At 39.5% G+C, this 27,987-nt stretch overlaps 3 protein-coding genes, 1 long non-coding RNA gene and 2 pseudogenes across 4 annotated transcripts; 1 reads left to right on the forward strand and 5 right to left on the reverse strand.

The window, feature by feature from the left end:
• Positions 1–1,145: 1,145 nt before the first annotated feature.
• LOC147314209 (von Willebrand factor A domain-containing protein 5A-like) lies at positions 1,146–2,516 on the reverse strand (annotated as a pseudogene).
• A 594-nt stretch (positions 2,517–3,110) lies between these two features.
• Positions 3,111–8,891, reverse strand: LOC147314210 (uncharacterized). Its single transcript, XR_015124610.1, has 8 exons — positions 8,804–8,891; positions 7,770–8,720; positions 7,602–7,658; positions 7,362–7,491; positions 7,108–7,278; positions 4,605–4,759; positions 3,959–4,082; positions 3,111–3,837 (listed from the first exon to the last, which is right to left on the reverse strand). It is a non-coding gene; the product is annotated as an uncharacterized LOC147314210 (long non-coding RNA).
• Positions 8,892–8,986: 95 nt separating this feature from the next.
• On the reverse strand, positions 8,987–10,773 carry LOC147314211 (uncharacterized). Its single transcript, XM_086260972.1, has 3 exons — positions 10,564–10,773; positions 9,158–9,812; positions 8,987–9,046 (listed from the first exon to the last, which is right to left on the reverse strand). Exons 1-2 carry the CDS (start codon positions 10,637–10,639, stop codon positions 9,202–9,204), a joined length of 687 nt encoding a protein of 228 aa, XP_086117098.1. The 5' UTR covers positions 10,640–10,773; the 3' UTR covers positions 8,987–9,046; positions 9,158–9,201.
• On the forward strand, positions 9,318–27,946 carry LOC147314212 (uncharacterized). Its single transcript, XM_086260970.1, has 11 exons — positions 9,318–9,557; positions 18,434–18,667; positions 18,928–19,289; positions 22,897–22,924; positions 23,418–23,454; positions 25,524–25,769; positions 25,870–25,978; positions 26,079–26,167; positions 26,293–26,649; positions 26,735–26,779; positions 26,993–27,946. The coding sequence occupies exons 3-11, from the start codon at positions 19,243–19,245 to the stop codon at positions 27,013–27,015; spliced, it is 981 nt and encodes a 326-aa protein (XP_086117096.1). The 5' UTR covers positions 9,318–9,557; positions 18,434–18,667; positions 18,928–19,242; the 3' UTR covers positions 27,016–27,946.
• Positions 12,576–15,871, reverse strand: LOC147314213 (von Willebrand factor A domain-containing protein 5A-like; annotated as a pseudogene).
• LOC147314214 (von Willebrand factor A domain-containing protein 5A-like) lies at positions 17,909–20,059 on the reverse strand. Its single transcript, XM_086260977.1, has 4 exons — positions 19,815–20,059; positions 18,414–18,528; positions 18,117–18,275; positions 17,909–18,031 (listed from the first exon to the last, which is right to left on the reverse strand). Exons 2-4 carry the CDS (start codon positions 18,474–18,476, stop codon positions 17,924–17,926), a joined length of 330 nt encoding a protein of 109 aa, XP_086117103.1. The 5' UTR covers positions 18,477–18,528; positions 19,815–20,059; the 3' UTR covers positions 17,909–17,923.
• Positions 27,947–27,987: the final 41 nt, after the last annotated feature.

Below are 27,987 nucleotides of genomic sequence, written 5' to 3' on the forward strand. Positions count from 1 at the left end.
TAGGGCAGCAGAAATCACAAAAATAAATAAATAAATAAGAGTTTTATAAAGATTAAAACAGTAAAAAAAAAAAAGAGAGAGACTGGAATGATTATGATGTATAACACAGAATATGTACAATAACAGAGTTATAAACACGAAAACACGTGATACTTTTTATTTCATCTATAACCTCTGTGTAAATTTTGTTGATTGCAAAGTGTTTATGAATATGTTTTTAAAAGCTGGTTATCTGACTGTCAGTTAATAGCAAATAAAAAGAAAGCTGATTTTTATTATTCCTAAATGGAAAAAGTCCATTATGAATTTTTGTTATGAATTTCATTTATCAATCCACCTCCTCACTGCTCTTTCCCGGTGCAGCAGCCAGACCTGGATCAAGCAGCCAGATGGCTTCTGGAGGAAGACTAACTGCAACAAAGGGTCTCTGGGAGGCTGCTCAGGCACAGCAGCTGAAAAATCAAAGGTGAAATAAAAACTGGACCTGATCATGGTGCTGCATGAGACAAAAAGTCTAGATGATAAACCAGTGTATGAATTGGTAACACTGCTTATGATGATCATGTTTAGGTGGAAACTAGCGAGCTAACTTACTGCAAACCTCTAACTCAGTTAAATTGAATAAACTCTGTTTTCTTGGATGCCTGGATGTTAAACTTAATTGTTAAACCCGGTAAAACAGCAACGCTGATCATTTTATTAAAGATGAAAGAAGTTAGACCGTTTTTAGCTCTCAGTGATCCCTCAGTGTTCGTTTGACTTTGGGACCTGAAATATGGCAGCTTTTCACTTACACATTTTTGAACCACTCATTCATAGAAATAGTTTCCAGTCAAAGATCTGGACAGATCCACCAAGTTCACAGTAGTTTTTCAATTTTCTGCAGCGCAGAAAAAAACCCCCTGAAAACATCACTCCTCTGAAGTAACACATTGTGATTCATGTACAAACAACACACAATTATTGTAGATTCTTCAAAGCCTCCTTATATTCAACACTTGGGCAGGTGGTGTTATACATGCCCTCACAGCACTGGCACATCAATCACCCTATTTTCACCTTGTCACCTTCATTAAGCTGCTCTCTTTCTACAGAAGGCCCACCGCATGCATGGGGGGGGGGGGGGGGGGGGGGGGGGATACCGTGGGCCAGGGCTGTGGCATCTAACGTCTGGTTGTCAGTGTCCTTTGGAAAAGCAAGTGATTGTCCTAAAATCAGATGTTCCAGCAGATTGATCTAGTTTGCCAACAACATGAGAGGCTGCTCCTACCTGTCCTGGTGAGCTGGGCATAAATCAGTGACCTCTGACCCTGGACAAGTGTTGTGATTAGTGGAGAGAGGACAGTGACAGACACTTCCTTTGGTAAATCCAATATGACTGAGATGTCGACCACAGTCAGCTGCAGAGCAAACTGCAGCGACTGCATCACCTGAAAAATAATGAAAAACCCTGAAAAAATACACATTTATGTTTTTGGAATTTATGTCTTCTGTTCAAATACTAATATCATCTTGCCTTTTCATGATAATTGTTATGACTCATTGTCTTACTTTTGGTTGCATCCTGTCAGTCCCTGTGATGAACTGAGCGTGACCTCCTCCTTGGCCATCCCATTGATGAGAGCAGAGCTGGCCCCTTCCCCAATCCCAAAAGAGAAACACCTGCAATACAACAGCTGTTTTTAAGACACACAGGTTTGGTACGCAGAGAACCTGAATTCTCAATCACTTCTTTGGTGCTCCCCACCTCTCCATCAGTAAAGACAAACAGCAAGAGAGGAGAGTTTTTTCACCTACACAAGCAAAAGCTCAACTCTTTGGCAGGTATACAAGTATGCTTTCAGTAATCTGTTTTAGCAAGTAAATCAAACATAACCTGGAGTTTTGCAGAATCATCCAAAGGCAACATGGTGTTTTACAGTGATATCACTTTAAGTCACTGAGATCACATGAATACAACTCACGGGAAGATGTGTTCACAACGAGACCCCAAACTGTAAAATGTTTGAATAGCAGCCCATTGGTAAACTCTTCAACAGGAGCAGAGGACTGTCCTGAAGGGAAGAGGGAAAGATGGTGAGGCCACTGTGTGAGAGGAACGATTTGAGGAAATATTTTGTAACTCTAACACCACTTTATGAATACTCTGGCACTGCTGGTGCGAGTATTACTCATATTTTCAGATTGATTCACTACCAACACAAACTCTCCACATGAAGCCATTGAACACATCAGAGACATGAAAAGGACAGAAAAATGTCAAGTTTACAGTTTCTAATATATTCCAATACAATTAAATTCCAGGTTGAAGAACTGGGATCTTGAATTTTTATTTGCAAACTAATGACTTCACTTATTTTTCACTCACCCGGCTCAGCAGAGGCCTGTCCTGCCTCCACCACAGCAGTGGGCTGGTGGGCGTCTTTGTAATAAATCAGCAGTTCAACATCTCTGTCAAACTTGTGTCCTGCAGCCAGCTTGACCTGCACACCACAAACACATTCATATTTATTCATCAGTAACAAGTAACAACCACACACAGCAGACACATCAGCACTCTACCTACCGTGGCCTGGGTTTGATCAGTGTTGAGGTACTGCAGAGGGTCCAGGGAGCAGTTGGACTCTACTTTATGGATTGGACGAGGAGAGGAGACAGAAGAAACATCACTGGACAACCAAAACTATTTTACAGCTATTTTAGTTTAAAACCATAAAAAGTGACAGAAAAGGAATATGTTTGTTTTTGTAAATATGCTCTTGACTTTTATGATCTATGGATGGTATAATGACAAATATCAGTATAATGAGGAAAACATCATTTTTGCCTCTCTTTTTTTAAAACAAACCTTTAAAGTGATATAAGATTTTATGTCAGCGAGAGTTAGTGAGTGTTAAGTAATTATAAACCTCTTTATGATCTAACTTTTTGGAAAAAATAAGGGAAACTCCACATAACATTTTCTTAATTAGTTAAAACCATTTACTGATATAAAGTCATGACATTTGGCCAGCTTGAAGATGGAGAGAAAGACGGACACTCTTTTTTTATTAATCCTTTATTTATCCAGGTAAAAAAAAATCTCATTGAGATTAAAAATCTCATTTCCAAGAGAGACCTGGCATCATGGCAACAAAAGTCACATACCACATAACATTTAAAACAAATACAATATCCCATACCAACATGTGTAAAATATACAATAACACATTAAAAACAATCACACTGAGTAAAAGAGCTGTTCTCTCGTTCCTTTAAGACAGACTTAAACTCTCCCAAGGTAACCAATTCTAATAATTTGAGTTCCTTCTGCAGATTATTCCAGGAAGCAGGGGCAGCGTATTTAAAACCTTTTTCCCCAATTCTGTTCTGATTTTTGGGACAATCAATTGTATGATTTTGTTCGAACGAAGGCTGTATTGGTTGTGGTCTTTCTCGAATTGATGAGATTCTAGATTGGTTTTGGTGTTTCTGTGTGAAATCAGTAAAAACATGAACATAATCGCCATCTAGTGGCAGAGAAAAGGAATTAAAACACTTTGTGAATGAGCTGCCACAGCAGTGGTCCAATCTTCTACTGTGTTAGGAGTATTCAGACAATTTTGACATACTTTTTTTCCACAATGGTAAAACCAATATTAGGTACATAATTCATGACAAATAAACATGTAAAAGGGGTTGATGATATAAAACAGCTCTGTATCAAAGGCAGTGTGGAGTAAGCAGACCTGCTTCTGTTCACTCTGAAGATGAAGCTACTTTAAGAAAACCCTCAGAGTCCCAGAGCTTCTTTCTTCACGCTGCAACCCAGCAGGACATTTCCAGCATCCACACACTCTGACACACACGGTGATAAAAACACAAAACAGATATTAAAATAATGATTGTGGGAGAAAAGCTGTAGAATGAAACAGTTTTTTAAAGCTGTTATTTTATCTGTTACAATCATTGCTAGTACCATTGTGAGCACAGAGCCACGAGGCAGCCTTCATAGCCAGAAGCTCCCACTCGTCCTTTGCATCCATCTTGAAACCATGAAGCCAGATCAGAGCCAGAATGGTGGCCCACACTTCACTGCTGGTCTAATTCCCCAAATCAAAATCAATCAAATAAACCAGACAGAACACACATTTTACTTTCTACAACCAGTAATATTACATATGTTTGTGTACTTCTTTGTCACACGGGGTCACCAAGGTGGGCAGCTCTGCATATTTGATTTGGCAGATTATTACACTGGATGCTCTTCCTGATGAAATCCCAAACTGTGATGTCATAAATGCTCTAAAATAATGTGCTGACATGTTTTTACAACAACTGATGAGGAAAATAATTTCTGCTGCCGTGTGGTTTCTGGATAATATCAGACGCTGGTGCAGCTCAGTGGGAGGTTAGGAGTGTGATTACCACCAGTGTTTTTGCTTCTGATATGCAGATGTTTATTCTCAGGCTGTGAGGCAGGCCTACGTTTAGTTTGACTTCATTTTATATGTTTTATGGTGTGTTTTTAATTATATCATGTGTTTTTGTTCAAATTATAGAATCAAATCTGTTTTATCTCACATCATCATTTTGTGTTAATATTTAAATTGACAGCAGTGCACCTTTTCAGGCTTTGACTTTTCCACCTCCTCGTTGGTCTGTCCCAGTGCAGCAGCCAGAGCTGGATCAAGCAGCCAGCAGCCAGACGCCTCCTGCAGGGAGACTAACTGCAGCAAAGGGTCTCTGGGTGGCTGCTCAGGCACAGCAGCTGGAAAATCTAAGATGCAATAAAAACAAAACCCGATTATGGTGCTAGATGACAAACAGAACTCTACATGATAACTCAGTGCATAAAACACCGCACTGTAAACTATGCAACAGATAAATATTGTTTTTCACTTGAAAATTACATCTTAAAAATGTAATCATTACATAAGAGCTCCACATCAAACACATTAATCACATCATCTTTGTAGTGAAATAGCTGATGACTCATTAAACGTTTCCATGCAATTTATCCACAGTGAAAAATATTCACTTTGCTGGATCTGAAAATCACGTGTTCCGAGATCAGACGAGATCGGGCGTGTTCAGGGTGGTGTGGCCGTAAGCGTAGACATTGAGGGCTAGCAGGAGGGACTATGCGCTTACCTGCTGCTCTCTGGCAGGTAGCTCCATGCCCTCCTGGGTTTTAAATGCACCTTAGAACACACATGCATCAACACTACAATGAGCGGGTGGAGGGAGGTTTGGAGTCTTCTCTCACCCCCGTTCTCTGCGGCCCGCTGGAGCGGGGGGGCTAGGAGGAGGAGTTGGCCGTCCGACTGCGGTCTGGAGTGTGGGGCCTCCCTGCTGCTGCGGAGTCGGGGCGGTCTGCCTCTCCCCACCGCAGGGAAAAGGGTAACACCACCTGGGTCTGGGTGCAGTTCCCCCCTCCAGGGGCAAGGGTACCTAGACCCGGTTTGTAGAGTACGCTTGGGGAGTGTGATCGTGTGTACAGCGTCTCTTTATGTCTGTCTCCACGTTGGTTGAGTGTGGAGTAAGTGTATATGAGAGCATGAGGGTGGGAATGGATGTTTGTGTCTGTGTGTGCCTGTATGTCTGTGTCTATATGTCAGGTTGGGTATCAGACGCCACCTCTCTGGGGACATCTCAGGCCCTCCAAGGTTTGGAGGCCTATCTCCCCCCACCACCACTTCCCCTGCTAATGGCGCACTCCCTCAGACATCGGTGCGTTGGTGGTTCTTTGTGTCTGGGGATGGGCGTCCAGGTACACACCGGCTCACTCCTTGGCGGCCGCTTATCGGGGCCTGGATCCTGGGGCTCGCTCGGGCCACTTCGGAGGTCTCGGCCTGGAGCTCGGTCACTCAGGCACAGCTGGCTGCCAGCGGAGCTCACGGGCGCGTCACTGCAACTCCCCCTGGCTCCTGCTCCGCGGCTGCTGAGTGAGCCCTCATCTGGGACTCTCCTCAGCTCTTTCTGGTACAGTGGCGCAGCTGCCCCTCTGTTGGTCTTCCTTGGTCTCTTGTGTTCTGGGGGCCTCTGGCTGTCTGGAGTTTTGATCTCCTCCATACCTGCTTCATGCCCTGGAGGACGGGGCTGTGGCCCCCCCCCCCCCACACCCTCTAGCACAGGGCTGCCCAATCCCAGTCCTCGAGAGCTACTATCCTGCAGCTTTTAGATGCATCCCTACTCCAACACAGCTGAATCAAATGGTTTGATTACCTCTTCAGCATGCCATCGTGTTTGGCAAAGGCCTGATAACAAGCCATTCATTTGATTCAGCTGTGTTGGAGTAGGGATGCATCTAAAAGCTGCAGGATAGTAGCTCTCGAGGACTGGGATTGGGCAGCCCTGCTCTAGCAGATCATTACATCAAGGAACTTTTTAAAAAAACAAGCGCGTCCATGCTCACAGGTGTACACACGGGTGATCACACCCACAAACTACACCCTTTTTGGCTCCTACCTCAAAGCACACTGTGTTCTGTTGATCTTACGTGCTGCACAATAATGTTTAATATTTAGTATTTACTGTCATATTCCCATATATCATTGTGATGTTGTTTATTCTATTACTCTTGTTCTCTTCTGCTTGTTTTCTTTTGTCTTTCTCAACAGGTGATCCAGGTGATCGATAGATGCATTTTCTTTTCTTTTTCTGCCCATTCTGTTGGGTTTTGTTTTTTGCCCTTCTCCCCTGTCCCTCTTCTCAGCTGTTTCTCTTTCTTTCTCCCCTTCTTTCCCCCAGTCAAGTCTGTCCCGTATTCAGCAAGTGAAAATAAAATAAACAATAAAAGGTGAATCAAATGGACCATTACGGCAAGGCTGGGATGGTCAATTTGGTAAAGTAAATCCGTTGGGCATCTTTCTTTGCCTTTAGACAATAATTCTGATGGCAAAAGAGCCAAACGGGACAGGCAAGAAAAGAAAAAAAAGAAAATCACGTGTTCATTTCATTAGACACTAGCAATACTATTAAACTGGACCTTATCATTCTCATATAGCACTAAATGTGAAACTGAGTCATATCATAACAATCTATATATGTAATATGTGTTTGCCTGAATCTTCCAGCACAAACAGAAAGAGGAGCTGTTGTCTGAGTATCAATTCAAATACACACCAGAAATCGTTCAGTAAAGACAAATTTAATAAATGAAAGCTGGTGAGAGGGCCTTTGATGTTTCTCTTTGGATCATCCTTCCATCCATTTCTTCAGCTTATCCAATTCAAGATTGGAGCCATCCCAGCTGTTATGGGGCCAGAGGCAGGAGTACAACCTGGACAGGTCAGTCTAACACAGAGAAACAGACAACTATTCACACTCACATTCAACCTAACTGCATCTCTCTGGACTGTGGGATGAAGCTGGAGTACCTGGAGGGAACCACAAAGGCGCCAGGACTGTCTTGCTCTCAGGTGACGGCCGTTCATGCTGCTCTGAAGACCCTCAGTTGTCTTTGGATCATCCTGTTGTTTGTCTCCCAGTGTCGTTGCTGCTCTTCTCCTTTCAAAGACAAACACCAAATAACACCAAATGAGAGTAAATCACTTCAGAACAACGGGAACACTCCTGGTTATTGTGAGCAAACGTCATAACAAGATGAATATATTTACCATTTTACTGAGGGAACATCTTCTGTGTGGAGTTTCTTCTCATCTTGGCTCTTTTTCCTGACATTTAGAAACAAGAGGCAGAAAAGAAAGAATAAAAGTTAAAACCTCAACGATTTTTTAATGTTTGGGATATTTTAGAAACAACCGTAAACACTATTTACTACTTACCACTTTGTTCATTCTTGCTGACGTTCACTCTCCTCATCTTCTCTCTAAAGGACAAATGACAGTAAAGAGGGAATCGTTTTAGTAACTTTATCAACCAGGTGAGCAGAATTTTAGATATTTATCAATATTCTGATTAAAAGCAGAGTGAATACTTATCTTTTTACGAGAAAGGGTTCAATCCGTCCTGTCTTAGGTCTTAATGTCACCTTGTCTCCTCTCTGTTTTCTCTGAAAAACAAAAGACAAATGGGAAGAAAAAAATTAGTAAATGATTTCAGCAACTAGAGGAAGTGTTCACTGAGGAGGAGCTGTCATAATTATATAAAATCAATATGTACTTATCTTTTTTTTAATGAGAGTTTACAGAGCACGCTGGCTTCGCTCCTCCCTCCGCTCCTCTCTGAAAGTTACCTGGATAAAGGATAATAACAATTAATAGCATCATCAAAACAGACAAACCTGAAAGAATTGCTGATCAGAGTTGTGACAGAGTCGCAGGTTAGATGGATGTATACTTATCTTTCACAATGAGAGCGTTTGCATCTTCCTTTAGAGAGAAGATGAGGAGAGTGAACGTCAGCAAGAATGAACAAAGTGGTAAGTAGTAAATAGTGTTTACGGTTGTTTCTAAAATATCCCAAACATTAAAAAATCGTTGAGGTTTTAACTTTTATTCTTTCTTTTCTGCCTCTTGTTTCTAAATGTCAGGAAAAAGAGCCAAGATGAGAAGAAACTCCACACAGAAGATGTTCCCTCAGTAAAATGGTAAATATATGTGTACTTTGTACTTTAAATGTGTAAAATGAGTTCTTATCTTTTTTTTGTGAGAGGGCCTTTGATGTTTCTCTTTGGATCATCCTTCCATCCATTTCTTCAGCTTATCCAATTCAAGATTGGAGCCATCCCAGCTGTTATGGGGCCAGAGGCAGGAGTACAACCTGGACAGGTCAGTCTAACACAGAGAAACAGACAACTATTCACACTCACATTCAACCTAACTGCATCTCTCTGGACTGTGGGATGAAGCTGGAGTACCTGGAGGGAACCACAAAGGCGCCAGGACTGTCTTGCTCTCAGGTGACGGCCGTTCACGCTGCTCTGAAGACCCTCAGTTGTCTTTGGATCAAATAACACCAAATGAGAGTGAATCACTTCAGAAACACAGGAACACTCCTGGTTATTGTGAGCAAACGTCATAACAAGATGAATATATTTACCATTTTACTGAGGGAAAATCTTCTGTGTGGAGTTTCTTCGCAGCGTGACTCTTTTTCCTGACTTTTAGAAACAAGAGGCAGAAAAGAAAGAATAAAAGTTAAAACCTCGACGATTTTCAAATATTTTAGGACATTATTTTAGAAACAACCTTAAGCACTATTTACTACTTACCACTTTGTTCAGGCTTGCTGACGTTCGACATGCTTCACTGTATATTATAATCTCAAGCGCTTCCTTGCTGGACTCGGGCTCCGGATGCTGCTCTCTTCCTCCGGAGCCTTCCTCTTAGCACGCTTTGCCGACATATTTAGAAAACGGCAGAGCACCGAAGTGAGAACTCTGCCGTCCGCGCTGTAGTCTGTTATTCTCCAGCGGTTCGTCATCTCAGTGTCCTCTGTTCGGTAAACAGTGGAGATGACTCTGGTGACGAGGAGGCCGTCGACAGTCAAGGTGCCGACACGGTTCCTCCGATCTGCCTTCAGCACAGCAAGATCCGCTTTCTCTGGAAGAACTGGAGTCAGGAAGCGTGGATGAGAGCTGGAGCCCGCAGGCGGCAGCATCATGCCAGCTGGTGAGTCCGTAGGAGGAGAAGGAGTGGTGTTCTCTCTCTGGCTCTGCCTCACATGGACAAATGGTGTCGTCACCTGGTCCCGGTGGAACAATCCTTTAAAAGGTATGTAAGGAAAGTCCTTGGACCCCGTCACCAGGTTATGGTAAAGAGTGAGGACCAGGTGGGACATGGAGTCCAGTTGGCTGCTGCTCAGTTCACGGTTCCTCAAGTTAATGACGACCATCTGAGGAGCAGTGATTGGACTCACCAGCTCAGCTACGAGAAAGCAAAGCATGCGTGTACGTTAATCATGTGATCACACAAACTAAAGCCTGAATTTAAATTGTCCAGACATGGCTTTACATCATCATAAGCTCTTCCACACACAAACAGTAAGAAGCTCCCAGCAGAACTCATTGTTTATGAAAGCCTTCACCTTTTTTGGTAAAAGTTTTCATGCAGTGTAAGGCTGCATGGACTTTCACTGAGGTTTTAATACGCATTCACATTAAGGAGTAATATCTTCATATTAGTTGAGCATCGATATTTTGAGAATAAAGCAGCTACATTTAGGTGAGAAACCTCCCACCTCCTTATTGCAGGCACACACTGTTTCAATCTCAAACTCATCCAGCGACTCTGTGAACTTTTAAAACTCCATTCTCCAGCTTTATAAAATTCACAATTTATGAAACTTTCACGTATAACTCAGCGCCAGCAGCCCAAACATGTCAACTCAAACCCTCTACATGCAAAAACGGCCGCGCGCTGACGTCAGCGTCCTCCAATGCCTTACGTCGTTTCCAGGGCGCGTGCATTCAATTGTTTTTTTTTCCAGCGATTTAAAAAAAAACATGGCGCCATCTTTATAGTGTACTGGCACATGTTAAAATTGATGTTACTCAAGTATGAAACATCTCATCCTAAACGTTAACACTCATGAAGTCCTACTTCCAAACAATAAAAGACAAAAATCTAAGTTGTATTTGTTTGCTAGCACTCTGACATATTAGCCTGCTGTACTCACCATAGCGTTGATCTAACACCTCGTCAATGAAAAGGGAGAACAGGTGCATCTCGCGACTGAAGTTTGTAGAAGTCATTTTGCAAATCCTTCTTGAAGATTTTCAAACGTTGGCTGTAGTTTGAAAAATCCGAGTTTTCACAGCACTAGTGGGAAAAAGCTCCTGTTTGCGCTCAAACGTGAAACCCGAATTCCAATTTTGCCTCCTGCTTTTATACCTGCACTCAAACACGTCATCATCACCATGACTCCCAGTGCCACCGAAAATCAATTTTATTTATTTAAAATAAAGTTCGTCTAATTATCATAGCTTTTTCAAAAATATATATATTTCTCATTTTATTTTACTGTTTTATTCATCCTTTATAAAAAATATGTTGCCAAACTTTGTCGTTTTAATTCTTTAAAAAAATCATTAATTCACCAGTTTACAAAAATGAAGATCGATATCTGAAATTTAAATTAATAAATAAATAATTACAATTGATAATGGATTTTTAGCATTAAAGAATAGTTTTTCAATGCGCTTTAAATGTTATCAGGGCCGATGTTGTGCCAAAAAGTGATCGCAGTCCAAAAAGTGATTTACGGTATTGAAACGTTTGTTTGTGTCATGACATTTGTAAACAGTTGATGTTTAAGGTGCAGTTCACGTGGAAGCCAGAGGAGGGTGGTGTTGTGCGCATAATACAAAGTGATGGCGAAACCTAAAAGACGGTGTCATGTCTGCTCCCTGAAGCAATCTCATAACAGTTTCAATCTATTTCAAGCCAGTTAGCACATTTCTGTTATGAAGTTTAATAATTTTTGGCAGTAAACTTTTAAATCCTTTTATTATGAATATCACGTTTTCAGATTTTCAAGAGAGACCAGACCAATAGGGCAGCAGAAATCATAAAAATAAATAAATAAATAAATAAATAAATAAGAGTTTTATAAAGATTAAAACAGTAAAAAAAAAGAGAGAGAGACTGGAATGATTATGATGTATAACACAGAATATGTACAATAACAGAGTTATAAACACGAAAACACGTGATACTTTTTATTTCATCTATAACCTCTGTGTAAATTTTGTTGATTGCAAAGTGTTTATGAATATGTTTTTAAAAGCTGGTTATCTGACTGTCAGTTAATAGCAATTAAAAAGAAAGCTGATTTTTATTATTCCTAAATGGAAAAAGTCCATTATGAATTTTTGTTATGAATTTCATTTATCAATCCACCTCCTCACTGCTCTTTCCCGGTGCAGCAGCCAGAGCTGGATCAAGCAGCCAGATGGCTTCTGGAGGAAGACTAACTGCAACAAAGGGTCTCTGGGAGGCTGCTCAGGCACAGCAGCTGAAAAATCAAAGATGAAATAAAAACTGGACCTGATCATGGTGCTGCATGAGACAAAAAGTCTAGATGATAAACCAGTGTATGAATTGGTAACACTGCTTATGATGATCATGTTTAGGTGGAAACTAGCGAGCTAACTTACTGCAAAACTCTAACTCAGTTAAATTGAATAAACTCTGTTTTCTTGGATGCCTGGATGTTAAACTTAATTGTTAAACCCGGTAAAACAGCAACGCTGATCATTTTATTAAAGATGAAAGAAGTTAGACCGTTTTTAGCTCTCAGTGATCCCTCAGTGTTCGTTTGACTTTGGGACCTGAAATATGGCAGCTTTTCACTTACACATTTTTGAACCACTCATTCATAGAAATAGTTTCCAGTCAAAGATCTGGACAGATCCACCAAGTTCACAGTAGTTTTACAATTTTCTGCAGCGCAGAAAAAAAAAACTGAAAACATCACTCCTCTGAAGTAACACATTGTGATTCATGTACAAACAACACACAATTATTGTAGATTCTTCAAAGCCTCCTTATATTCAACACTTGGGTAGGTGGTGTTATACATGCCCTCACAGCACCGGCACATCAATCACCCTATTTTCACCTTGTCACCTTCATTAAGCTGCTCTCTTTCTACAGAAGGCCCACCGCATGCATGGGGGGGGGGGGGGGGGGGGGGGGATACCGTGGGCCAGGGCTGTGGCATCTAACGTCTGGTTGTCAGTGTCCTTTGGAAAAGCAAGTGATTGTCCTAAAATCAGATGTTCCAGCAGATTGATCTAGTTTGCCAACAACATGAGAGGCTGCTCCTACCTGTCCTGGTGAGCTGGGCATAAATCAGTGACCTCTGACCCTGGAAAAGTGTTGTGATTAGTGGAGAGAGGACAGTGACAGACACTTCCTTTGGTAAATCCAATATGACTGAGATGTCGACCACAGTCAGCTACAGAGCAAACTGCAGCGACTGCATCACCTGAAAAATAATGAAAAACCCTGAAAAAATATACATTTATGTTTTTGGAATTTATGTCTTCTGTTCAAATACTAATATCATCTTGCCTTTTCATGATAATTGTTATGACTCATTGTCTTACTTTTGGTTGCATCCTGTCAGTCCCTGTGATGAACTGAGCGTGACCTCCTCCTTGGCCATCCCATTGATGAGAGCAGAGCTGGCCCCTTCCCCAATCCCAAAAGAGAAACACCTGCAATACAACAGCTGTTTTTAAGACACACAGGTTTGGTACGCAGAGAACCTGAATTCTCAATCACTTCTTTGGTGCTCCCCACCTCTCCATCAGTAAAGACAAACAGCAAGAGAGGAGAGTTTTTTCACCTACACAAGCAAAAGCTCAACTCTTTGGCAGGTATACAAGTATGCTTTCAGTAATCTGTTTTAGCAAGTAAATCAAACATAACCTGGAGTTTTGCAGAATCATCCAAAGGCAACATGGTGTTTTACAGTGATATCACTTTAAGTCACTGAGATCACATGAATACAACTCACGGGAAGATGTGTTCACAACGAGACCCCAAACTGTAAAATGTTTGAATAGCAGCCCATTGGTAAACTCTTCAACAGGAGCAGAGGACTGTCCTGAAGGGAAGAGGGAAAGATGGTGAGGCCACTGTGTGAGAGGAACGATTTGAGGAAATATTTTGTAACTCTAACACCACTTTATGAATACTCTGGCACTGCTGGTGCGAGTATTACTCATATTTTCAGATTGATTCACTACCAACACAAACTCTCCACATGAAGCCATTGAACACATCAGAGACATGAAAAGGACAGAAAAATGTCAAGTTTACAGTTTCTAATATATTCCAATACAATTAAATTCCAGGTTGAAGAACTGGGATCTTGAATTTTTATTTGCAAACTAATGACTTCACTTATTTTTCACTCACCCGGCTCAGCAGAGGCCTGTCCTGCCTCCACCACAGCAGTGGGCTGGTGGGCGTCTTTGTAATAAATCAGCAGTTCAACATCTCTGTCAAACTTGTGTCCTGCAGCCAGCTTGACCTGCACACCACAAACACATTCATATTTATTCATCAGTAACAAGTAACAACCACACGCAGCAGACACATCAGCACTCTACTTACCGTGGCCTGGGTTTGATCAGTGTTGAGGTACTGCAGAGGGTCCAGGGAGCAGTTGGACTCTACTTTATGGATTGGACGAGGAGAGGAGACAGAAGAAACATCACTGGACAACCAAAACTATTTTACAGCTATTTTAGTTTAAAACCATAAAAAGTGACAGAAAAGGAATATGTTTGTTTTTGTAAATATGCTCTTGACTTTTATGATCTATGGATGGTATAATGACAAATATCAGTATAATGAGGAAAACATCATTTTTGCCTCTCTTTTTTTAAAACAAACCTTTAAAGTGATATAAGATTTTATGTCAGCGAGAGTTAGTGAGTGTTAAGTAATTATAAACCTCTTTATGATCTAACTTTTGGAAAAAATAAGGGAAACTCCACATAACATTTTCTTAATTAGTTAAAACTATTTACTGATATAAAGTCATGACATTTGGCCAGCTTGAAGATGGAGAGAAAGACACTCTTTTTTTTATTAATCCTTTATTTATCCAGGTAAAAAAAAATCTCATTGAGATTAAAAATCTCATTTCCAAGAGAGACCTGGCATCATGGCAACAAAAGTCACATACCACATAACATTTAAAACAAATACAATATCCCATACCAACATGTGTAAAATATACAATAACACATTAAAAACAATCACACTGAGTAAAAGAGCTGTTCTCTCGTTCCTTTAAGACAGACTTAAACTCTCCCAAGGTAACCAATTCTAATAATTTGAGCTCCTTCTGCAGATTATTCCAGGAAGCAGGGGCAGCGTATTTAAAACCTTTTTCCCCAATTCTGTTCTGATTTTTGGGACAATCAATTGTATGATTTTGTTCGAACGAAGGCTGTATTGGTTGTGGTCTTTCTCGAATTGATGAGATTCTAGATTGGTTTTGGTGTTTCTGTGTGAAATCAGTAAAAACATGAACATAATCGCCATCTAGTGGCAGAGAAAAGGAATTAAAACACTTTGTGAATGAGCTGCCACAGCAGTGGTCCAATCTTCTACTGTGTTAGGAGTATTCAGACAATTTTGACATACTTTTTTTCCACAATGGTAAAACCAATATTAGGTACATAATTCATGACAAATAAACATGTAAAAGGGGTTGATGATATAAAACAGCTCTGTATCAAAGGCAGTGTGGAGTAAGCAGACCTGCTTCTGTTCACTCTGAAGATGAAGCTACTTTAAGAAAACCCTCAGAGTCCCAGAGCTTCTTTCTTCACGCTGCAGCCCAGCAGAACATTTCCAGCATCCACACACTCGACTTGATTTAGCTGATTATTACACTGGATGCTCTTCCTGATGAAATCCCAAACTGTGATATCATAAATGCTCTAAAATAATGTGCTGACATGTTTTTACAACAACTGATGAGGAAAATAATTTCTGCTGCCGTGTGGTTTCTGGATAATATCAGACGCTGGTGCAGCTCAGTGGGAGGTTAGGAGTGTGATTACCACCAGTGTTTTAGCTTCTGATATGCAGATGTTTATTCTCAGGCTGTGAGGCAGGCCTACGTTTAGTTTGACTTCATTTTATTTGTTTTATGGTGTGTTTTTAATTATATCATGTGTTTTTGTTCAAATTATAGAATCAAATCTGTTTTTATCTCACATCATCATTTTGTGTTAATATTTAAATTGACAGCAGTGCATCTTTTCAGGCTTTGACTTTTCCACCTCCTTGTTGCTTCCTCCATGGAAGACATGCCAGTGGGATTAAGGAGGTCCTTGAAGCATTCCTTCCACCACCCGACAGTGTTCTCATTCGAAGTCAGCAGCACTCCACCCTCACTATGCACAGTGCAGGTAGATCACCTCTTTCCCCTCCTGAGTCGCCAAACGGGTGGCCATAATCTTTAGGCGGTATGGTTCAGTGGTTACCACCACAACAGGCACCAACCACCCTGCAACCGCAGCTCTGATGATTTGAAATGGAGTCCCTCAAGTCTCGCAAATGAAAAATATGCACATATTCTTGTTGGACAGAAAAATCTACTGATATTTTTGTTTTAGTAGTACAACTTTGCTTAGTCCAGGTTGAAAATAAAATGAAAGAGCATAATTTTTCCAAAATTATAGAGCCTCATTCATTTTGATGTCTGAAAACTTCAGGGAGTTTTCTTGGTTTTTGAGATGGCATCAGATTTCAGTGCGTGAAAAAATAACATGCCTGAAAGTGGGTTGACAGAGCATTTTTCAAAGGAACTTATTTTGAGTAGTATTTATTATTTGAACCTAAAATTTCACAGCACTCATCATATGTGCCCACACTTTGTATCTTAACATTTTTTATGAAAATGATGGATGGTTGAGCAGAAGACCCGTGTTGATTACAAATGGAATGATCCATGAGTTAACTAAGCTGGACTTGGTTTTACTGACAGTTTGAAGTTACTGTTTAACAAGCAGCTAGTAACTTGGGTAGTAAAAACAAAAACTACCCATCAGCTTAAGAAATTACTGAGCTGTGCTTAAGTTAACACTGAAGCTGGCTCCCTAGACTTCAATGTTGTGGTATTTGTTTTGGTAAAAGAACATGATCCTAAAATAGTTTTAACAGGAGTTATAGTGAAGAGAGGCTGCAGCTTAGCAGAAATCCCCCATAATCACTTTGATAGACTGTATAAATGATCATTTATCATTTGCAATTAGCCAATTTGAATTTTATTTATATTCCACTACTTCACAACTGTAGTTGCTTTAAGTCACTTTGCATATTAAGCTAAAGACCCTATAATATTAGAGAAGAAAAACACAACAACCAGATGTTCCCTATGAGCACGCACTTGGCAACATTGGGAGGGAACGACTCTGTTTAAAAGAGAAGAAACCTCCAGCAGAACCAGGTTCAGGGAGGGCAACTATCTGCTGGTTGGGGGTGAGGGGAAAGACAAGGATGCAGAGGGAGTCAAGTATCTGGACTCTGTGTTTCTAACATTTTTAGGGTCGAGCACAAAAACTCGCTTTCGCCTGAAATTAGAAGCAGGAAATTCGAGGTCATCCAGGCCTTGATGTCTTTAAGACATGACTGTACTTTAACTAATTGATTTGTGTTACAGGGCTTCATGGAGACATTGTTAAGAAACCAAATAGAAATCTAAAGATTTTTAACGAGAATCTGGTAAACATAGACAACAGTGCATTTAACTCACTGTAAAACATCTGTGTTTCTTCCTACTAAACTCTAAAAATGCTTTTTAAAAAAAAATAAAATTATGCAGTATTGCCAGTGACTATATTTTCAAGATTTATCGTGCTATACTTTGTTTCTATCGCACATACTGACAGAGGATGGTGACCTTTAGTCCAGACAGACATGCTGTCTTTACTTAACCCCAGTTATCAGGCTGAAGGAGTCCTGACAGGATCTCGATTTCTTTCTGCTGCTGATGGATTTGCCTCTAAAAGTCAGACAGACTTTGTTTTCTTCTCTAAACAAACACTATGACAGTGTGCAATGTGCAGACAAGTCTGTCATTCTTTACAAAAGCAGGCTCTGAGGACACAAATTAGTTATTGTTGGTGATGTTCCTGTGTGTGTCAATCTGTCTGTTCTTAGTGTATTTTAGAGTAAAAGTGTCAGATTATTGCACAATAGTGTTTGGACTTGAATTCAAACAATGTCTCCTTGATTTCACACAAACGGCAGACTGAGATTACTCTGTCATGTCTAATATGTTTGTGATCAGTAATGATATACTATTAGATGTTATGATATCCCTAATCCAAGAAATAATGATTAGGAAAAAGTGAAACATGTTTAAAACTAGACACACAGCATTAGGTTTGGGTATTATTAACTGTTTTCCAGTAAGTACAGTTACGTTTCTGAAAATACTGTTTTAAATTCAACACGTGGAAACTCACAATTCAAAACAGAAGTGTTGTTTGTGTTAAACTGCTTTACCCAGCGTCCTCTGCAGGTCTGAGACTGAAGTGCAGCTGGTTCTCAGAGGGATGACCTGCCAGGCTGTACGTCAGCGTCACACAGCCCTCTGCTGCCTCTGAGCTCTGACACAGAATTACAGTGTTAGAAGTCACGTTAATTACTGTCATCAAATACCTAAACAACAACATGAGAGGCTGCTGCTCCTACCTGTCCAGTGAGCTGGGCATAAATCAGTGACCTCTGACCCTGGAAAAGTGTTGTGATTGGTGGAGAGAGGACAGTGACAGACACTTCCTTTGGTAAATCCCATGTGACTGAGATGTCGACCACAGCTGGCTGCAGAGCAAATCGCAGCGACTGCATCACCTGAAAAATAATGAAAAACTCTCCAAATATACACAAACAGCTGGAACAGACATTTCACTCACTGCAGGTCTGATCTCAAATATGTATCTGCTGCTGCTGTAATGTTTAACTTGACCTGTAATTGTGTTTATGTCTTACTTTTGGTTGCATCCTGTCAGTCCCTGTGATGAACTGAGCGTGACCTCCTCCTTCCTTGACCATCCCATTGATGAGAGCAGAGCTGGCCCCTTCCCCAATCCCAAAAGAGAAACACCTGCAATACAACAGCTTTTGCTGAGTACACAGAGGACATGAGTTCTTCTTCACCAGATCGATCACTTCTTTGGTGTTCCCCACCTCTGCATCAGTAAAGACAAACAGCTGGAGAGGAGAGTTTACACACACTTTTTCATGTATGTATGCTGTCAGTAAAGTGTTTTAACAAGTTAAAAAAAGCAAGAGTGAGAGGAACAGTAGGAGCCACTCAACAGATCAACTCATGTATAATTAGCAGATTATATGAGACTGATACAGGGCTTGATTCATGGTCAACTTACAAGTTGGAGTAATGAATGAGAAAAAAAGGAAGGACTAAAGAATGACATCATTAAAGTGTGTGTGTGTGTGTGTGTGTGTGTGTGTGTGTGTGTGTGTGTGTGTGTGTGTAATGCAGGGTTGGCTGTAAATATGTTTGAGGGGCTCCAGGATCTCTGTTCCTCCAAGATCAGCCTCCATTTGCTCAACTTTCTTCAGAGCCTCCTCACCATACTCTACACCAGACCTTCCCAAAGTGTGGGGCCCGCCCCCTAAGGAGGGCACAGAGCCATTGCAAGGGAGGCGCAGTATGAAAAGGAAAAAACAAAACAAAAAAAAAAACAATGCTTGGACACTGCTAGCATGGGGCGCCTCCACAAACGCAAATCAGGAGATGAAGCATCGCTGAATATGTTTCCAAACCAACTTCATTCTAAGCCAAAGACTAGAAAATATGATGAAGCAAATCTTCCCTTTGGCTTCACCTGCACAAGTGCCGAGGTAGGTCTCCCCTGCAGAATTGGTTTTCCCTTCGTCGGGAGCAGCGCTGGCCTCTCCAAATCACGGACAAACAGTATCCCGCATTCTTGATTTTTAGTTCACAAACACTTGTTGTAATTACTAACTACTCCTGACATTTTGGAGATTTTAGCTCTTTATACAGTAAAGATACAGCGGGATACAAATGACATCAGGCCACAATTTGTTCCCCCGGTTCAAATCACGGACAAACAGCATCCCACAGTTGTTTATGTTTTTAAACCTATTTTGCAGAGGGATTGAAAAATGTATTGACAGCAATGTTGAATATTATTACACCGGAAAAAAACAACTACATGTAAAGTAATCACACCGTGACGCCTCTGCCTTTGTAAATAGAGGAACAGTAGCTGCATGTGTATATGTAAGCGTGTAAAACCTGCAGATTGTCAGATTAACAGTATTTTGTCTCTACCTGCTATTCTGCAATTCATCTCATGTAAACGATAACGTGGCGCACAGCCTGACGTGAAAAAAGGCACATACCTTTGACGTTGCGTGACGAACTCTGTATTCCTCGTCCACACATAAACGCAAAACCGGAGTTTTAAAAAATCTCAGTTTTCGGTGATTTGAAACGCCGTTTACATGTGGACGAAACAGCTGCGTTTTCAGAAATACCCGTGTAGGTGTGGACGTAGCGTAAAAGAGTTAGTAGTTTATTTTCTTACTAAATGTAATTTATTGCAGATTACTTGTATTTGCTTAATTGTTTACTAAATGTTTGAGGTGTGAAATAAACCGCAATGGAGCAAAAGATGGGTGTGTGTGGTTGGAGAATGTGTTAGTGCGTGCGATTATTTTCCGGGTTTAGATTTGCATGAGGTGGAAGCAGATGTGTTTCCTTTTCTTTGCGAAAAACAAAAAAACATGTCAAGTAATTGTAATGAAAGCTTTCCTGGAAATAAAGACTAAGTATAGAACAATGACTGGAAACACATTAGTTATAAATAGATGAAAAATAGGTTCGAGTCTTTGGATCCTGTGAAACAAATATAATATGTCATCATGAAAAAAACATGCTTCATCAGTGGTTTCAGTTACACCTAAAATATATATTCAGAGTATTTTCAATCTTTTGCTCTCGAGTCCCAGATGTTGTTTGAATAGGGTCAAACCTCATAAAAGAAGGATTCGTTAAAAGGAAAATGCATTCAGGCCTGTAACATGTGACTTCAGCAGCTGTGCTGCAAAGCAGTTGATGTAGTGGATTAATAGTTAAGAGACTTTAAAGTGCAACAATGTGAATTTACACATTAACTCAGAATGTCTGTGAGATGGTCAGTCTAACACCCTAATGTTATTGTACGGTTTATTTTTGCCATGTGTATTTTTATTTTACTTTTTTCAAAAATGGTGATGCTTGTTCATCCTTTCATCTCCTCCCACTTAGATTACTACAGTGCTCTATGGTATTGTCTGTCTAAATCATCTATTAATCATCTCCAATCTGCCAAAAATGCTGCTGTAAGGCTTTTATCCCACTCATAAATTCTCTCATATCACTCCATTATTAAAGTGTCTGCACTGGCTTTACTGTTAGATTTACATATCAGTTCAAAATCTTCATTCTTTCTTTTATGGCCTTCGGAGGAGAGGATGCCACTTATATGTCTCTGGTCTACTCGACACCTATTCTTCAAACCAAATCCTGAGGTCCAGAGATCGAAACCTTTTGAAACTAAAACTGCAGAACAACTTACCCCTCTGTCTTTGGCCCATCAACACTGTGGCATCCTTTAAAAAATAGCTGTGAATTAATGTATTTAGAAAGGCATTTGAGTAATTTTTTGTGATTTGTGTTGCTTTACGTAATTCGGGTGTGTCCATTTTGACCACATTTTTATTACCTCTGTAAAGCAATTTGTGACTCGTTCGTATCTTAAAGTGGTATATAAATAAACATTACTCTACTTACTCTTTGAATGTACAAAAACATTTAAGATGTCTACTTGTTTGAATGCCTCTTATTATAACTAAAGCACTTCAACAGAGGAGCCGTCTCCTGTTACTGTTGCAGCATAGACTTATGGAGGGAAAGTTGCCTCAAAAGGGTTGCAAAACCTACGATATGATCCACAAGCATAAACTAAGATTTACAAATATGTACAATCATTTGTGTGTAACCTTTGAGGGCTCACAAGTGCGTGCCTCAATCCACACACAAATACAAGGCAATTTGTTTAGTTTTACGAATCAGATATTCTTTTTCTTTGAAAAACCTTTCTGTGCACACAAATGTTTTGTCTTGTTTTGGGGACGTGGACGTGTCTTTTTCTAAATCAACTAGAAAATGTGATTTACCAATTAGAGAAACTATACAGTAGCCTATAAACGTTAGTATACAGTTTAAATAATCTGCTGCTAGATGCTAGGAAAAGTCAGCCAGTGCTCAGCGTGGCTGTGAATCAGACTCTGGAGTGAGTATAAGCTAACTAATAGTTAGGCATTGGAGGCCCAGATGTCCCAGTTTTACACTGTGACATGATCGCAGCTTACATTTGCAGATGATATGTGCCAGGGTGGGCAACTCTAGGCCTCGAGGGCCGGTGTCCTGCAGATTTTAGATGTGTCCTTGATCCAACACAACAGATTCAAATGGCTAAATTACCTCCTCAACATGTCCTGAAATTCTCGAGAGGCCTGGTGATGAACTAATCGTTTGATTCAGGTGTGTTGACCCAGGGTGATATCTAAAACCTGCAGGACACTGGCCCTCGAGCCCTGGAGTTGCCCACCCCTGAGTGACAGCGTTAAATTTGCCTCAAAACCCCACGTGGGCATGCAACATGATCGGTGCGTATCAGACGATTCGTCCACACATTTAAGGTTTTGTAAGGGAGCGAGAAGGCAGTTGCGTGTACTTTTAGACATTTGTGTGCACAGTGTGTGCTCAGGTTTGGATGTATGCATTTGTAAAATAGTTTTAAGTGTGTGCTCAAATTGCTTTGTGTCTGTGCGTGGACAGAATGCCTTCTTCAGTCGACACACTGCGAGTCCTCAAAGGTTACACACAAACCATTGTAAATATTTGTATTCTTAGTTTACGCTGGTGGGTAGTGAAAAATGCCAACAAGTTCAACATGTAAAGATGAAATCATGCATAATGCTCAGAGTGATGTCTGTTATTAAACAACAGCACAGTCTCTCTCAGACTGTTTGCACAGGTGCGCGTGACAGTGCGTAACCATGGTTACTGTGTGACGCCAATTGTCTGTTACTCTGAAACTCTCAGGACTTCTAATAAAGAATATCGGGTTACTATGTCCTTACAAAGTAAATCAAGCTTAAGATTTCAGAGTAAAAATAACAGCAGGGAAGTTGAAGAAGAAGAAGAAGACAGATTATCAATTTAGAAGGTGCAACAGAGGCAGAAGCTATGAGACCAGAGCTGGACAAATTAGAAAAAAAAAAAAAGGCTGGGCGAGGCCCCCAGTGTTAATAAGATCCTAGCCCTGTATGGTGTGTTGGTGGGCGTGTTTGTATAGTCAAAACAGGGATGAGTTTAGTATCTCCATACAGAGACACAAGTTTACATTTCCCAGTCTAAAGCTCTGTTATATTTCAGAGACCAACAGCAAGTTTTCACTGAGAAGGTAAGTTGAAATTAGATTACTAATTACCAGAATGTGTAAATCCTAAGAACTTCCTTCTAAAATTAACACAAAAAGAACTCGTAGAATGATTAAATGTTTATTATTATTAATTATTAAACACTTTAATATTTCTGTGTAAACATTATATAAACTGGCAAAAGGTCCACAGGGATAGCCTTCATGAGCCTTTTTTTAGTAAGAATAACTTCTCTGATAGTCTCGAGTTAAAGGTCAAGTTCATGTGAGTTCATTGGCAGAAGTTTGTGTATTTCATCAGAAGAGAACTGCACAGACAAGCCTTTGTTTGTCAGTGGTATCTGTCACGATTTGACTACCAAAGTACTATACTGCCCTATTCAAAGTGCATATTGTCATGTTGGATTTTGATGTACCAATATTAACGGTATATTATTTTGCATAAAATCCCATGTGTTCAACTTTTTCTGTTTTTTTTGGTGTTGTTGGGTTTTTATTTTGACTTTTGTATTTACAGGCCATGGAATTGCTGAGCCCTCTTTCACTACTTTTAGGTATGTTTTTTGGTGAATGATCATTGTTATAAATGTTAAATATGATCAGTGTTGGGCAAGTTACTTTGAAAAAGTAATTAATTATAGTTAATAGTTACTTCTTCAAAAAAGTAACTGAGTTAGTAACTGAGTTACAATATTCTAAAAGTAATTAATTACTGGAAAAGTAACTATTGCGTTACTTTAAAAAAAAACGTTTAACCCTCTGGGGTCCAGGGTATAATTGGCCATTTTTAACTACTTTTGATTTTCCCTCCACATTTCACCTTTAAAAACAGTTTATTTGCCTTGTTTGGTATCATTCTTTTCAGCACAACCTCACGTGTCTGAATTTACAGTTATGTTTTCATTTTGACACACTGTATTAACACAATTGATCTAAAATCAGACAAAAAACATAAAACCAGAGTAGAAAAAGTTATATTTTTTACTGTAATAACCACAAACATGTTTAATGAATCATATTCCATAACTTTAAATGCAAATATAAATTGTCAATTTTAAAATACTATGCACAAGTTTTGCAAACAACAAAGTTATTTGCAGCCATTTATCTTTTACCTTTTTTTAAAAATAACCATTTCAAACTATCTATATAACAATCAGCTGTTCTGCATTAAATAAGATGCCACACATATTATTTGTGCCACTCCAAAAAAATAATTTCTGTCCACTATAAAGGAGAACATCACAGCCTGATACCTGCAGGTCTGACAGCAGAAGGTGTATCACTCATGTTTCTACCCGGAGACAGCAGTCGCCTCATTGTTCTGACACACAACACAAAACTATCCACAACACTACACACTAACTACACAAGACAACACATTAACTACACACTCCAAACACGCTAAACATCACAAATCTCTCAAATCTCAAAACTCGCTCTCTCTCTCACTCTCACCGTCACTCCTAAAACTTCCCCTGTTTTTTGTTTGGGTTTTTTTTGGGGGGGGGGGGGGGGGTTCATAAGCAGAGAGTGCTTGCTGCGCTGTCCTTAGACAGTAAACATGACGAAACTATTGAGGAAAAAACGTATATATTGTTTATCGTGACTCTGGTTTTACTCGACACAATTTAAAAACTGGTATATATCACCTTGTTGCTTTGTCTTGAAGTGGTCATGTGATTGGCTTGCCACGACTACTTTATTCTTCCTCAGTCAAACAGCAGCACCCATGCGATTGTTTTGCCTCCTTAGCTCCAGGTGTTGTGCTAGAAAGTGATCGTGATTACCGTCCGCGGGAGCGCGCACAGCTGCTTAAAGCTGTAGCGTCCAGATTACTTATGTAGTCAGCTACTTCCGTGCAACTGATATAAGATGTGGTAAGATGAACACAGCTTCAACAGTCTGTTTGTTGAAAAATAGTAACGGACCGCATGTTCTTGTTAGTAACTGTAACGGCGTTGTAACGATAGGAATAGTAATTAGTTAGATTACTCGTTACTGAAAAAAGTAACGCCGTTAGTAACGCCATTACTTGTAACGCTGTTATTCCCATCACTGAATATGATGTACCTAGATTCTAAAATTAATAAATAAACAAATATTTCCTGTTGTTATGGAGCTTACAGCATTTAGTTAAAGTGGTGCAAACATTTAAAAAGCATGAAGAGTAACGTGAACTGAACATTACAGTCTATATTCAAAAAGAGTAAAGAAATTCAAATTTTTTGCATGGTCTTGAAGAAAATAACACAAAAACATATTTGCCTTTAAAATTTAAATAATTAGAAATGTAAAAATAATGCACTTTTTTTGTATTTACATTTTTGCATATACATAAATATACTACATATATATCAGTACGTTTTTTAAAGATGAACTATAACAGTAATGTGTCTGTGCAGGTTCTCAGGTCTAAGGAGTTTGGAAAGAAAAGCAACTGGACTTTTTAAAGTTTCTTGTAGACTTTCACCTCTTACCTGAGAAGTTCTTCAGCTGAAACATCTTTAAGAAGTCCAGTCACCTTTCTTTAAATTCTAAATTTCTTTAGATAACAGTAATGCAAAAAAAACAAATGACTAAATGATACTTAAACTGTTGATCTGGTCTTATTCTGTTACAGCAACAGTCCAGCTGCACTTTGTTTTCTCTTCCTATGTGTGCCCAAATGCAGGAGATTTAGAAATTGGCAATTTAACTTGGAAACTTGAATGTTGTATGAGCAACAGAAACCAATTCACACTGAAAATTGTGGCTCAAAAATTGGACTCGTTGGACTCGATGTACTCGATGTACAGCTCAGGAACATGTCCTGGCACCAATTACAGAGAGCGAAAGTGTTTGAATTCCTCTCTAGCGGTAGAAAATGGTAAGCACTGCAAACCAGTACATTCTTTAAGAAATACTTTAAGCACACATGCAGTGTTATTTTCTCTGATGAATCTTTATATGTTGGTTTTGTGTATCAGGAATTATAAAGGTCTCTGTAAACGATACAGTTTGTAAGGAAAACTACACTCAGCCTGAATGCCACCCAAATGTCACTTTCAACAAAACAGCTGTTAATCTTACACAACAGTATGTTTCATGTGTACTCAATTACTGAATACAAAGATTCAGTATATTTGGTGCCAGACATGCTTTCAATAAATCACCTGTATATTTTCCTCCACAAAAGGAATGGAAATATCTGCTTTAACATGACATCAAAGAATGGCATGAAAGTAAAGATTAAATTTCAATGTGCTGAGTACCCTGCTGCTAACAGTAAGCTCTACCCAACACAGTAAAATTGCTTAAAGACTGCATTTAATTTAACATAATGACATGGAGTTTATGTACAATATGTGTGCATTACATTTTTAAAACCTACTCTCGATTTTTGTGTCCAGTCAGTCTACACAACAAAAGTAAAAGTTGGATTGATGCCTTGGAGGACTGCCAGAGGGATCATTTCTCCCTGGTTGAGATCTGCGAAAAGAAAGTAAGGGATGATGTGAAAAGACTGCAAAATAAAACAGACTCAAAGACGGGGGTGTGGATTGGACTGCAAAGGTCCATTTTTGGCTACAGACCTGAGTGGAAGTGGATTTCAGGGTATAATGTTGTAAAATCACAGTTGAATAGAACTTCGTCCACCAACTCTGACTTTGACAACCACTGTGGAAAAGTCATCTTTGATAATAAGACAGAAGAAATCAAGTGGTCCAACGCCGACTGCCATGAAAAATTACCATACATTTGTCAAAGTAAGTTGCTGTTTTGTTGTCCAGTCAGACTTCTTCACCTGGTTTTTATTAAATCTTATTGTTTTTCTTTTTTCTTTTTCTCCAGGAATGAATGAAAAGCCCTGTACTGATGAATATACAGAGAAGTCAGGTATATCTACCAAAATGTTTTCTAGCCCGTAGGCATAAATTGACGTTTTACTTTATATTCTGCATCTTTTTTTATCTGTGTGACACATGTCACTGTAAGCTGCAATATTTACATATAAGTAGATGTATAAAGGTCAATGGGAAGTTTAAAATGAAGCCATTCCACTCTGCTTTTTATATATTTTTGAATTAATATTTGTGTTTTGGGCCACAGAGCTTTTCATTGACATTGACTGAACTGATAGCACCAAAGAAAACGATTCGCAGCGTCTCAATCGTCATCACATCAAGGTGAGATTCCTGGAGAAGCAGATGGATGACCCAGCAAACCCAATGTGTATTGTTAGATTATAATATTATTTTATGCCATGTTATACCCCTAATTAAAGATTGTGAATTATTATGTAGTTTTAGTTTGCATTATTCTCCTGAATTAGAAGAAGCTGATAACTATTGCATTAGTTAAACTGATTTGCATTACATTAGACTGCTGATTTATTGTGGATGAATGATATTGTTTTATGATGTTATAAGAAATACTGTTTGCAGAGAGTCATCGCCTAATTTGTCTGATTAGAAGAGAACAGAGCATGCTGGAGTTTTCTGCCCCATCTCAGCAGGAGCAGATAAAACGGGGAGCCAAGGTCGTAGCTTAGGCGCCGTGTGAGAGAAAAGCATGTGAATGTTTAGGCTTTTATGATAAGGTGGGGGCACCAGAGGCTATAAGAGTTTGATTAATGCTCCACCATTTTGAGATCTGAGGCTGTCTGCATACAGTGTCCATCTCCCACGCGTGTGACTATTAAAATCATCGTTTGACTCAACCCGGCCGGACCAGTGTTGTTATTGTGGTTTTTTCTCTTGTCTCTATCCCCAATATTTGAACTCATAACAGTATATATGCTGTTTGTATGTTTGTATGCTGTAGCTGTAGTGTTGTGTTTCACAGGAAAACTACTTTGGTTACTATCATTTGCAAGCCTTGTTAAATTAACCATTTACCCACCACTTCTCAGAAGTACCTGTGTTTGTCAAAGATGCTTCTATGTAAAGAGTCGATGTATTATTTTTGTCATTAAAAACCTAAATATCTGGCTAATTTAACTGAGCGGTTATAAGAAATAACATTTTATTTTTCTCTCAAACAAAAAACTAAAGAATATTAATTCTGTGCTAATAATAAAATGTAAAGTTAACAAAATGCAAACT

Source organism: Aulonocara sp. 'chitande type north' Nkhata Bay, linkage group LG14 (genome assembly GCF_057382095.1).
Source record: "Aulonocara sp. 'chitande type north' Nkhata Bay isolate Kocher_YH1m ecotype deep benthic linkage group LG14, A_spYH_male_GT1.1, whole genome shotgun sequence".
Classification (NCBI taxonomy): domain Eukaryota; kingdom Metazoa; phylum Chordata; class Actinopteri; order Cichliformes; family Cichlidae; genus Aulonocara; species Aulonocara sp. 'chitande type north' Nkhata Bay.

Excerpts from the sequence above, each read along its gene's own strand:
- LOC147314214 (XM_086260977.1), bottom strand. The coding sequence starts at position 18,476 with ATGGTCAAGGAAGGAGGAGGTCACGCTCAGTTCATCACAGGGACTGAC. Across the intron at positions 18,276-18,413 it reads CTGACAGGATGCAACCAAAA|GTGATGCAGTCGCTGCGATT; the intron begins GTAAGACATAAA and ends ATTATTTTTCAG. Across the intron at positions 18,032-18,116 it reads ATGCCCAGCTCACTGGACAG|AGCTCAGAGGCAGCAGAGGG; the intron begins GTAGGAGCAGCA and ends ATTCTGTGTCAG.
- LOC147314212 (XM_086260970.1), top strand. The coding sequence starts at position 19,243 with ATGATGAAGCAAATCTTCCCTTTGGCTTCACCTGCACAAGTGCCGAG. Across the intron at positions 25,770-25,869 it reads CTCTCTAGCGGTAGAAAATG|GAATTATAAAGGTCTCTGTA; the intron begins GTAAGCACTGCA and ends TTTGTGTATCAG. Across the intron at positions 26,650-26,734 it reads ATTACCATACATTTGTCAAA|GAATGAATGAAAAGCCCTGT; the intron begins GTAAGTTGCTGT and ends CTTTTTCTCCAG.
- LOC147314211 (XM_086260972.1), bottom strand. The coding sequence starts at position 10,639 with ATGACTTCTACAAACTTCAGTCGCGAGATGCACCTGTTCTCCCTTTTC. Across the intron at positions 9,813-10,563 it reads GGTGTTAGATCAACGCTATG|CTGAGCTGGTGAGTCCAATC; the intron begins GTGAGTACAGCA and ends GCTTTCTCGTAG.